This window comes from Triturus cristatus, chromosome 3_1, assembly GCF_964204655.1.
Source record: "Triturus cristatus chromosome 3_1, aTriCri1.1, whole genome shotgun sequence".
Lineage (NCBI taxonomy): Eukaryota > Metazoa > Chordata > Amphibia > Caudata > Salamandridae > Triturus > Triturus cristatus.
Genome location: NC_140583.1, coordinates 683,756,020 through 683,771,582, shown reverse-complemented (window position 1 = coordinate 683,771,582; position 15,563 = coordinate 683,756,020). Strand labels below are relative to the sequence as shown.

At 46.3% G+C, this 15,563-nt stretch overlaps 1 protein-coding gene across 4 annotated transcripts in view; it reads right to left on the bottom strand.

Moving 5' to 3' along the window:
- Positions 1–15,563, bottom strand: part of CPT1A (carnitine palmitoyltransferase 1A) — a 386,602-nt gene that overhangs the window by 267,022 nt on the left and 104,017 nt on the right. For all 4 annotated transcript variants that reach the window (XM_085644765.1, XM_085644763.1, XM_085644764.1 and 1 more), the window contains exon 3: positions 1,932–2,071. In XM_085644765.1, coding sequence (XP_085500891.1) covers positions 1,932–2,071 — 140 coding nt within the window. The remainder of the gene's footprint in view (positions 1–1,931; positions 2,072–15,563) is intronic.

The following is a 15,563-nucleotide window of genomic DNA, read 5'->3' as shown; positions in this document are numbered from 1 at the left end:
AGTTTGCAACTGGGGATAAACACAGAGAGTTGTATTTTCAGGATTCATTTTTACTTTACTACATATCTTAACAACACTAGTCTGGACTCCATCACAAGTACTGAACATTGTGCGAAACAGAAGTCTACTTTAGATTTTCATGATGCCAGAAACCCTTTACTATATTAGAAACAAGTACTAGGGAAGACTCCTATGCATAGCTCTCTTGTGCTCTTCAATCCCCAGGTCCGAGAAGCTCCAGTGAAGAGGCTTCTTACCAGCTCCCACATTCCAGTGCCCATTATGTGCTATCAAATGAAGCCATTTTAAATGTAAATTACAATTTTTTTTGTATTACCGGATTGAGTATGTGATGAATTATTTTTTAACAGGATTCGTTTTTAGGTCTCGCCTGAGCCAGCGCTTTAGCGCTGCTCTCGCGAGAGCTTTTGTAAACGGGGGATTTGAAAGTGCAAACTAGTGCTTTCAGGCCGCCAACTACAGAGCATGTGCGCCGGGCGCGCGCACCATTTGGCAGCCTGCGTGATCATTTCGCAGCCGCTTTGATGTTCTCAGTGAGCCGCACGGCCACTGAGAACATCAAAGTGGCCGCGAAAGTGCTCACCATTTGCCACTCCCTCCCTTATCCCACTTCCTGCTTGTTTCTGGAGGGATCATTTAATGCACTGTCCCAAATCTCGTTATTTTACCCTAACGTCTCCCAAACGCATGCACCTTGTTTTCGCTGTTTTGTGGGTTTTTTCCTGAGTGCTGTCCCGTGCATCCGCTGAACTCATGAAATGGTTTCTCGTTCTCTCTTGTTATGTATCATTCGTGTGAATCTATAAGCTTTGGTTGTTTTCGGGAAATTGTATTCTTTAAATTCTTACCTTTATATCATATTTTCACTGGCTGAATAATAGTTTCATCTATTTTGTTGCTTTCTACATTAGCCTATGTATATATAGATTGGTTTCCTATGAACCCTTCTCCGCTTCCTTCCGTTGCTTGAGACCTCCATCCGCGAGGCCACTGCATGTCCACGTTCGATCACTCTTGCTGTCTCCTGCCCCGATCACCCTTCCTTCTTTTACAAGAGCCACGGAGAACAAGCATTTGCAATGCAATAGGTCTCGCGTTTAAGCGAGTTTGAGCTATTGACATTGCAAATGACAATGCTTTTTATTTTCGTTTTTAAAACATAAATAAAAGGCATTGTCATTTACAATGCCAATAGCTCAAACTCGCGTAAATGCGAGACCTATTGCATTGCATATACTTGTTATACTCTTCAAACAGTTTGCAGTTGGTTTTACTGAAGTTTTGTGACTTTCAAAGTCAGAACATAAGAGCAACGTTTTTTAAAAACATTTATCGCAATGGACTCATGAAAGGCTCCCTACTAAATGGGGTTTACTGCTTTATTTAAATAAAATGCACAACAGTAATGTTATGTGGCGTAAGTGGCACCATAAAAATGCTGGCAATAGAAGATGTTTGCGACCAACCCTCATGCAGTAGTCAATTCATAACATGTTGCGACTGGCAAAAACAACATGGGGGCTCGAATGAGGCCTCAATCGAGCCTACCAGAGACGTTTGTATCGCCCTCCAATGGTCATTGTATAACACAAAATACTGTTCTGGGCCTTCTGAGTGTGCACACTGGTCACACGCTCGAAGGCAGGTGCTGCTAGTGTGCCTTACGCAGGAGTTGCATATTTAGATCTGGTTTAAGTGCACAGTTATTGTATTTTACTGGCGAAGTTGTGCCACACTACAAGCCAAAAAGTAGTAAAACTTATTCCTTAAAAAAAAGAAATTCTTTCATTTTCCACTTTCAAGATTCTTAGATTTACAAAGGCCATGCATTTCCACATATTGTCACCCCCACACCATCCTTCACAGCACATATTCAAACAATAAACATGACAGGCTGCAAGCATACTTACGTTGTGCTAAGAACATTATTTATCTTGTCGATTAGCCCAAAGGAAGGGTCTATGTTGGCATACCCTGCAGATCTCACACCAACCACCACGATAAGCCAACTGAAGGGACTAGACGGAAAGACACCGGTGAGAATTCCATTCTGTAGGTAAAGCACAGCGAAGGTTAAGTGTTGTGTTAAATTAGGTGCGGCCAACAGCCATTGACAGTCACTTAAATATAAACAACTGTACATCTAGGAGGACAAAGTGTTTGCGCAAAGCAAACTATAGAGGCATCGGGACGAAAAGGGGCACAGAAGTCTTACCCTGACTATCCAACTTCCTGCAATAATATGACTGTTTTGGTGGCTGCTGAAATGGTAATCCGCCAGAGTCAACCAGATAAATTAAACCATCATCAACTCAAGAAGTCACAATGATACACAGCCACTCTTCAGACGACTACTCATTGTCTATGATTATTTAAGGGGATTTTTTACTTACAGCCGTTAGGATGCAATTTTTATTCTTGCATTACCAAGTGGCTGTTTTTAAGTTTGTTCAGCCATGTTGAAAATGAACTACTTTTGTTGGTCCACAGCTACAGACCCAGGGTGATATTTTTAGGTCTATTTCTAGCCATTTTCCTAAAGGAAAAAAACAATCTTTAAAAAATACATACATACATACATGACCCCCCACCTGCACAGCTTGTTGAAGTCCCACATGGCGGTGGAGTTGCCTGTGAAAACCTGCACCAGCTTTTCCTTGATGGTTGGCAGGAAGGCCTTTAATGCTAAGTGTCAAGTGAATCACCCACAACTTCAGCAAGTTAATGTGGATGCAGGTCTCCGCTGGAGACCCGATTCTTCTGATCCCCACCACTTCCAGATGACCTCCCGAACACAGTAGTAATGCGTCTGTCACTACCGTCATCTCTGGGTGGTGGTGTAGGGAACAGGATGAAGTGTGGGGGGAGGGGGCTACCGCCGGTCCCACTGTGATTCAACAGCCACCACTGTAGATTTTTTTCAGCCTCCTCTGACACCGTGATGGAATCAGACAGATTACCCTGTTGATGGGCCAAACGATACTTCAGGTCCCACTGTAATTCATAAATGGTGCCACAAAGAATACCCACAGAACTACAATCTGACAATGCAGAAAGGTATCCAGAGCCAGGCCTGTTACAAAGAACAAACAGAAGGCCAGATGACCTGGTTTGCCAGTGTTAAAGAAGAAACATGTGTTTCAGCAGGGACCAGCATTAAGCAGCTTGGGTGGGCAAGATCAACATCATACTTAGCACAGCATTGGTTTGATTTCTTATTTACAGATTCTCTAATGCTGAATTGTGCCCGTGGCTGGAAAGATAGGTGATCGATAGCTGAGCTGGTTAAGCACCAGAAACTGCGATATGTGCTAAACCAGGTTTTAATCCATCAGACAGACTAAGACTGTCACCTTTCTAGACTCAATATAATGAGAATCATTGAATTGGATATTAATAAAAGCCTTTTTTAAAGTTCTGTTAAATGAGACCATCTGGACACTGATATTTATTCAAGGTTGCTGCTCTCATGAAAGCAACTTCCACAGAATACAGTTTTCCCACTTTTTATTATTTTAACCAGCATTGCCAAAGCCAACAGGTCTCACATTTGGGACCTATTGGCTTTGGCACAGCCTTTTGACAATAATGTACGTTATGGCCAATTTTGTTTTTTAAAAATAAAAAAAAATACAATGGCATACCCACATCATTCTGTAGGCGCTTGCATGTGTGATGACATGTCTGCAAAATGATTCCAGACACATTTTCATTTTTGTACTTACTGATCCAGCAAGATGCTTTTTTTTTTCCTTTAGTGGACAGGCCAGCTGCAATTTTGCTGCCCGGTTGTCCCTTCTCCCATACAAAAAGTACAACAAGGATGCGAGCGAGAAACACTAAGGGACCGATTATGATATGGTCAGAGCCTTTAGAGCCACATCATAATGGGCCGGTCAGTTTCCTTTCTGACCGCCTCATTACGTTGGAGGCGGTCAGTAAGGAAACCTGACGGTTATTCCGGCTGACTTCCAACGGGGTCAGAGAGCCTGTGTGCCAGTCGGAATCTGGCCTGTAATCTTAAGGGCGGGTCTTTCCCGATTACGATCACGGTTTCCAACATGGTTGCCATGCCGGTCTGTCTGACATGAAACCATGTCGGAAAGCTTCGAGGAGGCTCCCAGTGGGGCCCCCTTTGGTGCCATGGGGTGCCTGCCATGGGGTGCAGGGACGAACTGCACCTCCTATCTCACCCTGGGAGCATGCATTACGTCCAGTTTACAGCCATAGTGCATGCTTCCATAGTGAAATACAGGAATACGACCGAAAAGTGTTCGGTCGCATCCTAAAGAGGCAGTGGGGGCCGCCGACCGGATGTTGATCGGTCTTGTGACTGAGTCAGTGTTGGGTGGATGTGATTCCGCCCGACATCGAAATCGGGCCCAAAGTGAAGGGAGAGAGATAGTTTTGTGGAGGCAGAGCTTGCAACATGAGGGATATATCAACACAGAGTGCAAGGGTGGCTTTTTTGTGTGTGCAGAACCACACAAGAGACCCGGAAAAAACAAAATGCCCTCTCACGAAGTGCTCGAGCCAAAAGAAAAAAGTAGTCCCAAAAAGTGAGCAGTAGAAGGATTGAAGTCAGCCAGAGACAGATGGCAAAGAGGCTATGCTCCAGGACAGAGACAAACAAGATGGACCGACTGGAACAAGGAAAGAAATAAAAGCAAATGAGAATGATAATAAGGCCAATTACTGGAAAACAATAAGCAAGCTGTAAACCTCTATAAGTACTTGGTAAGCCTACAAAAGGTCTTTTGCAATCAGATAGCTTGGGATGTTTTGGTAGGCTTGCCCAAAAAATGAAAGCTACTGCCTTGATTTTGTAAGCTTCCTCTGTTCTCTTCAATTAAACTTGGCTTCTCTATCAGAGTCAAATCTGGAAAAGAATAGGCCGAGGCATAGCCGTGGACAGGATATTACATATTTAAATATTATTTGCAATCTTTAGTCACCAAACCTCAATGATGCAAAGATCTGCTATCTGGAGGTTCAAGAATCCATGACCCACTAAAGTCTTTCTTTTCTAACTGGTCAAAAGGTCCATACCACGATCCATACCATAGATGCATACCACGGAATCTCAAATGAATGTATTCGGGAATCAGCAGTCAAAGACGTTCTACAAAATTACCTTTTTCTCCAGCCTATCTGTGAGACACCATATTGGTAAAGCACGTTTAATTTTGAAGATGAGAGGGCATTAAAAGTAAGCTCCAACCTTGAGTAAAGGCTGCTCCTCTTCTTTATTCTAGGCTATGAGAAAACAAGTGGTGGTGACAAGTGATTATAGTATAGTGTTCAAGATTTGTTCCTGTACATGTATGGAAAAACTACTTGCTGGCTCTTCCTGTTAAAAGGTATGTCCTGCTACCTATGACTTGTGTTCCCTGATAACACTTTTGTAGAGCAGGTCAGTGTGTGAGTTACTTTGACCACTATTGAGGGCATGTCTGTGGACTGAGTGCGGCGGGTGAGCCTGAGTGGCGCAGAGGACTGCGGAGACTGGGCCGGGTGACCTGCAGCCTGCCCAGGCAGGGGCACTTGAAGTTGGTTGCCGGAGGGCAGAGCTGCTGCTGCAAGGCCCCGTAGTGCCCTAGGAAGGGATAAAGACCAAACCGGAGCTGATGTAGGTGTGTGAGGGGGAGGGGTCCTCTTCCCTCCTCGCTCCTTCCATCTCCAGCGCTCAACTAGGGGCAGTGGGACACACCTGCACTGAGGGTTGGCCTGCTGCCCTGGCCCATCAAGCCAGGGAATCCCCTGGGGTATACAGTGAAACCCGTAGAGGGTGGAGGGGCTGGGGCTCCCTGCTGGGGTTCGACTGCTCATGCTGCCTCCATCAAAGGTTGGTGCTTTTGCTCCAACGGCAACCATGACTGAGTGGGTCCAGGGGCGCTCACCTGCACCAGTTTCTATTAGAGGAGGTTAGAGTTTCTGACCAGTGTAGGATGGGCAGCACAAAGCCCTGAAGGCCCAGGCCAAAATGGATAAATATACAGCCCCAGTCAGGGGGGTAAGGGTGGCCCAGGTTGAGAATCTGGCATTGTGGCCCCACCCAGCAGAGACAACACATCAGTCATTTTACAGGCCATTCAAGGTTGCGCTGAAGACGAAGATAGGGGAGGTTGGACGTGGCTCTATTGCACCAATACCTCTGCCAGACGGCGGACCAAGTGATGGTGGCGGAGGGTAGGATATCTGAATTGGAGGATGCTGTGAGGGGTCTCTCCTCTGAGGTGAACCACCTCTTGCAAAGTACTAAGATTCTACAGGATCGTCAAAGGATGCTGAAAACAGGGCCCGGTGCAACAATCTTTGGTTTAATGCATTCCCGAAGGGAGTAGAGGGCCCGGCCCAAGAATGATTCTTAGAGCAATGGTTACCCTCTCCTGGATGGATGAGGGGGGCACATCAGTCCCTAGCACCTCCCCCAGGAGCCCCCCCCATGTTTGACAATAGCAAGATTTTTAAAATTTTCAACTCATAAGACCGAGATGCTGTTCTGAGGAGCGCAAAGGCGATGGGGCACCTAATGTACCAGTTCAGCCGCGTCATGATATTCCCTGATTACACTCACAAGTCTAGACGCAGCGCATATGATATCCTACGACCAAGTGAAGCAAAGGGTACGCAATGCAAACCTCTCCTATACGCTCGGCTGAGAGTGCATCACAACTCTAAATCATTCTTTTTCAATACCACGGAGGAGGCCTGGCTTACCAAACAGTGAACCCTGACCACACACTGGCCCCGGCAGTGGTAGTCAGCCACCCCTTCAAAAACTGGGCGCAAGGACTAGGGGGGCAATGAAGACTCTGCAGCAGAAACGTTTGATGATGGAGAAGGGGGCTCTCAGATGCAGACATCTCAACAGAGTCGGAGGGGGAATGGCGGGACCGGGACGTGGCCAAGGGACCAAGTGTCCGAGAAGAGGCCCAGATAGGAACCGCAGAGGGGAAATAGCTGTCACCAGAAACAAAACCCTAAGGAGGGCTGTGCCTCTGCAGTTCAAGCTGTAGATGAGTTAGCCATCTATACCACCTGAGTACTTCAAACCCAAATTAGTTCTGCTTTAATGTTGGGTTCCAGCGACAGATAATTTTTCAGGGTGAGAAGTAAAGGGTAGGGGGTTTTAGGGGATTGGGTTCATTCTTGTTTTGTAGGTCTGGTTGTTTGGCTTGTTTTTGTGGCTCGCTATTTACAGGTACAGCGCTTGCGGCCCATACGCCCTTGCGACCTGCCAGACGGGCCAGCTTTAACTACTCTCCTCAGCTAGGGGACCACTGCCATCCGACACGGGGCAAGTCAGACTATGCCTTCAATGGTATCATGGGGGCATATTCGGTAATGACATGACATGTGAACAGGCTTGTGCATCAGATCAAGAGAGGGGCGGTAATGCAATTTGCACAGCGACACAACCAGTCGATCCTGATGCTCCAGGAAACTCACTTACAGGGTATTAATTGAGAGTTTCTGGCCCATAGAGGTTACAACAGAGTGTTCAACATGGGCCACTCCCAGGGATCAGAGGGGGTGGCCATACTTCTCCAAAGAACCCTCCCCCTGGAGGTCTCTAAGGCAATGAGGGATGCCTATTGAAGATGTGTGGTTCTGAAGGGCTCCAGGGAAGGTACACAATATAATATATATATTTTTCTCTCCTTATATAAGCATTTATTAGTACTATAGATATGTACCTATATATGTGTATTGTTTTGTATAAATGTGTAGAATAATTGTTTAAATATATATATTAGTTAGCTCTGTTTAACAAATGTGCATATTACTGATAGTTACATTATTCTGTTTTAAACATCTATATAAGTTTTTTGAACATTTGGCATGTTATAGACAACATTTGGCATACACTGCAGCACATATTGCAATCATGAAATTACCGACATTGTGTAAGAGATACTCCATAATACACATCACAGTACGACTTGCCAAGTAAGAGCATGGGACAGTGAGAGTGTACAAGATTAGTGGACCATGGATGATCTATAGGACAACTGACACAATCGCGTTAGGCTCCACTTCAGTGGCGTGGGTGTTAGTGAGAGTAGGATCCTCGGGGGGCTTGTCATGCTTGGCTAATCTGTGAAGATAAGATATGAGAGGGCCTCATATCTGGAGGTCTGCTTGCAGCCGGCATCAGGTACCAGATTTCACCAAGGAGTGTCTGGCAATGAGCTGCATCAGACAGCCAGTGTTTAACATGCGGCGCCGGCCTCCGGTCCCAGTGAACTGCCACAAGTCTCTTGGCAAGTACCAACATCATTGCGACGAGCTTACGATTGGCATCCGAGATGCCTCTGACATGCCCCAGGAGGCACAATAGGGGGTCGGGATCGATGCGCTCCTTAGTGATATCACTGACTACGGAGCATACTTGCAACCAGAAATCCGAAGCCTTAGGACACGTCCAAGCCAGATGCACGAAGTCCGCGCCAGGAGTGGAACATCGCACACAATTGTCGTTAGCCACCAGTCCCATCCTACGCAAAGTGACGGAGGTGCGGTACAGCCGATGTAAGTATTTAAAGTGAATGAGCCCAAGGCGGTAGTTGGGAGAGAGGCGTTTACACCATATAATCTGATTAGTGTGTACATCCCTCGTGGCATGCATCGTGACACACTGACAACTCTAAGGGAGCTGCTAGGAACCCCACCTCATGGAGTGACGATAGTGGGGGGAGATTTTAACGACCTCATGGACGCACAAGATTGGTAAAGGCCCATGGAAGGCCATATATGGCATGGGAGGGAGTTGCCACACTGGTCGAATGGTCTGGGACTTAGTGACGCTTAGCGCATATGGAATCCTGATAGACACTGGTACACTTGCGCATCCGTGGCCCATGGCTCACTGTCCTGCATGGATTACCTATTTCTCTCGGCCTCCAACCTTATACACACCACAGGTTCTCACATCCTCCCCTGTGGGATGTCAGACTATGCCCCAGTGATCACACATATCGGAGCTCCTCCAACTGGAGAACACCTTGTATGGCTTCTCACCGATGAGCAATTCTCAGACTAACTGGCTGATGAACTGAAAGCATTCCTCGACTTAAACAAGGCACTTCGGATTCGGCTCAGATAGATGGGGGGGGCCATAAGGCCTCAATGAGGAGCACTGCCTGCTCCTATGCCAGAGGCAAAAACCGCGAATGTTTGGTATGGACCACCGACTAAGAGACCTCTATATTGTCGCCAGCACGTGTGGGCCGGGTGGTAGGATGGCCCTGATGCAGAGTCAGCTGGCAGTTGATAGGGCTTGCCTGCACCAGCTGTGCATGGAGGAGGTCCGTAATTGTTGCGTAGCCCCCAGAAAGGGTATACGAATGGGGGGACAAATTGAGAAAGCTCCTGCACAGTCTGCCACAAATAACACAGAATCCAGGGTAGTACACAGAATACTGGATGGGTCGGGTATTTTATGCGGAACACACCCATTCGGATTGCGAGTATGAAACTCCATTAATAGCAGAACTCCCGCTATCTTGGCTTTCTGCAGCAGATAGCGAAACACTGGAGCTTGCAATTATGCTCGAGGGTGAGGCACTTGTGGATCTGAACTCTGGGAAAACCCCAGGCTCAGATGGTTACCCAACGGGATATTATCGGAGACTCCGACCGGAGGTCTTTGCCCCCAATCTTATTCACACTGGCGCTCACCAGTGGCTGCTTCCTGGCGGAAATAGACCTAGCAACTCTGATTGGCTTGCTTAAGCCAGGCCAGCAGCCGGACCACTGCACATCATACCAGCCCATTTCCCTCATTAATACTGAGGTTAAATTCAATGCCAAGCTGCTGGCTAATTGGCTCCACTCGAATAAATGTGGCTTTATCCCTCGTCTTAGCACAAGACATGGCATCAGAAGGGGTCACTAGGAGTTAGCCCGAATTAGATCCTTGGGAGGCTTTGCAGCATTCCTGCTGATGGACTTCGAAAAGTCATTCAACACTGTGCTTTGGTCAGTCCTTGACGAAACCCTCACTAAGATGGGGTTTGGCCCACAGATATCGGACACACATCAAGGTCCTTTATGCGCCCCCACAAGCACAAGTGCAATTAAAACAAGTCTTGTCTTATAGGTTTTAGGTTTCCTATTAGGCGAGGCACCAGACTGGGCTACCCCCACTGCCACACTCCTCTATGAACTGGCTATAGAGCCCCTGGCACTCTGGGTACAATGTGACACGCAGATTTGGGGATTCGACTGGGGATTGGGAACGGAAAACAGGATAGCTTTGTATGCAGACAATGTTTTGCTGTTCCTTTCTTAGCCAGTCGAAACGGGCCCCACCCAATACACATCCTGCACATATACTGAACAGCCTCTGCCCTGGAGGTTAACTGGGACAAGACCCTCCTGGTCCCCCACGGGGCGATTGCCAGGATGAAATCTGGCTCCCGGGGAACCCTATACAAGGTCTCAGCTTTTTGTACTTAGGAGTACACATCTCCTGGGAGTCGAAACTCACTTGGAGCATTAACCTCCAACGTCTGGTGCGAAGGGTCCAAGAGGACATGTCAAGGTGAGACAAACCCTTAACCTTATGGGTAGAATAGCCCTCTTCAAGACAAAGATCCTCCCAAAGCTATTTTATGCGCTTCAGAATTACCCCTTTCATATTCCACAGTCCTGGTTTAACTTGCTGATGGCAATGGGGTAGCGGTTTATCAGGGCACATAAGCCTCCAAGAGTGTCCTCTGGCAAATGCGTTTTTGACGGGGCGCCAAGGCATATATATGTCCTGTATTACTGGACAGCACATATTTTGTCCATAAACGACTGTCTGCATGGGAGCGGGGGGGACCCGACATACCATGGAGAATTGTCCTTTGATGATCTGAATAGTATAACTGCCATCCTCTATGGGGCACCGATCCCAGCATCTCTTCCGGAATGAACTTAAGTGGTATTCCGGGTGGAAGGCAAAGCTGCAATGGACAGGATGGGACGGGAAACGTATGCATGAGACTCCCTTGTGGGAAGGCCGCAGGCTGAAACATGTAGTGAGCCGCGAGGATGGGACTGCACAAGGATATCACCCCGGGGGATGTCTGGGAACGGGAACACATCAGGTCCTTTCAGGATCTCCAAACGGATTTCCAGATGCATAACTCCCAACTCTTTAGGTTCCTATAACTTCAGCATGCTCCCACTGAAAAGCAAGAGGAGTTAGACGATGTCTCGGAATGCAATCCCCTGGAAGGGCAAGAGCGAATGGGTTTCCTGGGAAAAGGTGGAGTCTCATAAATTTACAATACCCTGGTAACACACTCCCCGGATCCGATGGGACCCCCTGAAGGCGACAGGGGAGGGATGGGTGGGGGATTTGGACGAGGCAGACTGGAAGGATGCATGCATGGCTTCCCACATGTCGGCAATCTCAGCGAGGCTCAGGCTCATACAGTTTAAATATTTACATCAGGCTTACCTCATACTCTTTTATCTGTGGAAGGCACATGTCTGTGCCTCACCCTACTGCAATACATGCCAGGACCCCATGGGAGATTTCTATCACATGGTATACTCCTGACCAGTTATTTAGACCTATTGGAAAACTATTGTAGTAATTGTGGAATACATACTGAGGCACTTCCTAAGTTCACACTGCTGGGTATCCTAGAAGGCATTAGAGGTCCCCGGGGAGACAGGACACTGGTGGTGTTGGGTACACTAGAGGCTAAGAAAGATATAGCCAGGCAGTGGATCTCCTCCGTTGCTTCCAGCATTGTGGCCTCAACAAACAGGATTTACTGGTGCACTCAGATGGAAGAGACAATGTATACTACATGGAGCTGTCCCCGTAAATATGAGAGGGTCTGGAGCAAATGGTGGACGCCTTATGGCATAGACGGATGAGCCTGGAAGAGACTTAAATTGTATTTCTTATCTTTATGGTGTTAAGATGATGGAAGAGGAATATGAGCGGTACCATTTACAAGTTGTATATGTTCCAGAAGAGCAGGGGTTTGTAATGTTTTAATTAATAATAAAAAATAGTTGTATAACACAAAACATTTGTGGTCTCCCCGTGGGCTTTCCTCAATCCAAATGGGCATAACAGCTTGTTGGCTCATGACCCTCTCCCTAAAACCACTTACTTTTTAGGGTATGGGGGCTTACCATTTCTTTCCTTTGTTTACATTTCTTCTGGTATATGAAAGTCACCCTGCTCTCTCTTGTGTCACCTAGAAAATATGGCCATTAGATAGGGCAGATCAATATAGGATGCAGACAATTTTTAACACTTGTTTTCCTGAGCAAGTGCTAATGGCAGGCAAGAAGGATTTTTGTGTGAAAATAATATAGTCAAGCTATTTCCACTGTATTTAGTGACATTCTATGTAGGCTGTAGGGTTTCAAACACAAGATTCAGCTTAAAGATTATTCAGAAACTGAGAGGGATTTCTATCTGTGTTACAAAGCTTTTGCATATACTGTTAGATTAAATGTTGGCACAAGGAATCAATGAAGTGGTATAGTCTGCTGAATGGGTGTTACCTATTATATTGACGACAAACAAAAATAGATGGCAAACAGTTTTCGTGCAGATTTGAGTGTACTGAACAGTTGCACTCTTATTGACAATCATCCATTACCAAATATAAAAAAAAATATGATCTTCATGTAGGAAGGGGCAACAGTGTTTTCAAAATTTCATCTAAGAACTGTTTACCACCAATGGAAACTGGTTCAAGACAACAAAACCATGACATTTATTATCCTATTTGAATTATTTTGTTTTGAAAGGATGCAGTTCGAAGCTGTCAACCTAGGGAGCATTGCTGTGATGGCGAAATAAAAGGCCAGGTATGCTCTGCGTTCCACACCTGGCCCACACCCACCTGAGATACAAACTAATCCAGCTATGAAAAATCCTGACACAAGTGGCAGCTTATGTCTGTTGGTGGTGGTGTTGTTGTGAGAAGCCTTGATAGCAGCTGGACAGACAGTCCTCCGTCATATCTAAAAGAACCATGGACAGGTTAGCAGCCATCACCAGTGGAGTAGGGCCTTCTATCTATGTTGCCGTGGGGGCGACAGATGAGCATGGCAGTGGACTTGCTGGTGAGATAGGGTGGCTCTCAACACCAGTTGCAAGTGATGTGCTCGATGAGGAAAGGAGCAGCAAGAGAGAGAGGTAGACAAAGGGACCTGTGCACTGCCCAGACACCCAACAGAACAGGCATCTAAACTGCAAATGACGGCAGCTGACTGGGGATCTGAGATAGAGGAAGTGCCAGGTTCATGCACTTAACAGCCACCAGAGCCCATGACAGCAATGTGACACTAACTATATAAAGACACATAGTGACACAACAAGGGAGCCTGGCTGCGGGCTCAGGGGGGCAGTCATGACTGAAGGTAATGAGAGATGAGAAACCTTTGCATGTTTGCATTGTAATGTGACTCGTGGTATTCAGATTGGCATAGAATATTTCTGAGGCAGCGAGACTGGACAATAAACCCAAAAAAGGGAGATGCCCCTAAGATGCCACATGAAGGTGGGCATGGGGACGAATTCAGGGGCCTGAATCGAGAAAGTCGTGATGCTGATTGTACCTGAAGACCTGATAAAAAAAACTATGCAGAAAAGCTATATTGTCTTAGCTGCATCTTCTGTGAGAGCTCAAACCAGTGCCACAAAAAAACAGTTTAGCAGGAGCAGGAGGTGACAATCCAATATGCAGCTTTAACATCTCTTTCGCCAAAGAGGACTTAACAGCCTTAGGATATTTAAACATGAACTGAGACAAGTGCTGAAAAATGATGTAGAGAAAAGCCTTCATGAACTTGAACGCATCTCCGGGTTGACCGACTATAGAGCTGCTGTAGGATATGGGCTCGGTGTAAGTCCGACAGAATCTGTGGAAGCTGCTAAGGTGAAAAGAACAGAGACACTGCAGAAGACGACAGTCAGATTACAGGTGGCCCTGGTATGTATAAAAAAAACTTGGAAAATACATTGTATAGTGAGAATCCCCTCATTAGGGCCTTGAAGACGGTGCAAAGGCAGGCGGTGACTATGGAAAGATGGGGGGACTTAACAGAACAAATTGGGTGGGCCCAAAAAGATCACTACGGCATGCTAAAAGACATTGTGATGTCATTGCCAAGCTTCACTGCTACTCAAACTAGGAAGAGGTGCCGCAGGCAAGAAGAAAACGATCTGAGAGATACTTTCAAAACTTCACATGAAAGAGATTCAATGACTTGCTGCAGACCATGCTGATGTGGCGCTCAGCCTTTATACTAGTTATCAAAACCTCAGGACCCACAGTTCCAACTTAGGTGGACTCACTCATCTGACCTGGCATTTCAGTAGAAGGAATGGTTGTACAACCTCAATGATAAGCACACCCATTCCAGTCCTGTATTAATTATAATCGCGAGTATTACCCTGGGCCCACTGTGAAAGCTCAAACAGGCATTAAGGAAGGCCAAACACAAGTGTAAACAGATAGAACGCAGATGGCGTAAAAACTACTGCACAAACATCGAGGAGGAATACAAAATACAACTCAAAACATACCATGCTTTAATAAAGGAAACTCGCAGTGCTTTCTATACTGGGAAGATAGAAGAGGCTAAAAACTCCTCTAAAGAAATGTTCACCCCCTTCTTAAATCATTACAATCAGTGGACAAACTTACCGAACCACCCTCAAACACGGAGGAGTCTTGCAACAAAATTGCAGAATTTTTGGCTGATAAAGTAGCAAGAATCTACAACACCTTCCCCATAGAAGCACCACTCGGTAGAAGCAACAAGGACATCACATCTGTAGTACTCAAAGGAGGTAACCTTGAGGAGTTCAAGATGCCTCAAACAGATGAGCTGAGGAAGCTAGCAAGGGGGATCAAATCTGGATCCCCGAGGGACCCAGCAAACCCAGATTTACTGCTGCAAGGCGAAAAGTGCATTCTGCCATTCATTTCTGAGTGAATCACCTGCTCTTTTCAATCGGGAGAGCTTCCCAATGAATGGAAACAAGCTATGGTTTGCACTCTAAGAAAAAAAAAAAAATAGAGCATTCGGTTCTAGAGAACCTACACCCTATCTCACTACTACCTTTCTTTACAAAAATAGCAGAAAAAATTGTGAATATGCAGCTCAATAAGCATATGGACTGTAACAACCTAATGCATCCCTCACAATGTGGCTTCCAAGCTGCACACTCCATGGAGACATCCTTTCTCCTGGCTACAGAAACCTTACGACAGCGTGTGGACGAAGGTCAAACAGCTGCCCTGATCCTATTGGACCTCAGTGCAGCTTTTGACACTGTATCACATGGCCTCCTCCTCCAAAGATTAGAGTCATGTGGAGTCCAGGACCGGGCTCTACGATGGATGAGGTCCTTCCTGTCATCTAGAGGCTTCCAGATTACACTAGACACCCATACGTCCAAGAGTTTTCCCTTAACACAGGGAGTTCCACAGGGCTCAATCCTCAGCCCTACATTGTTTAATCTATACATCGGACCACTTGCCACTATAGTGGAGGGGTATGAGGTA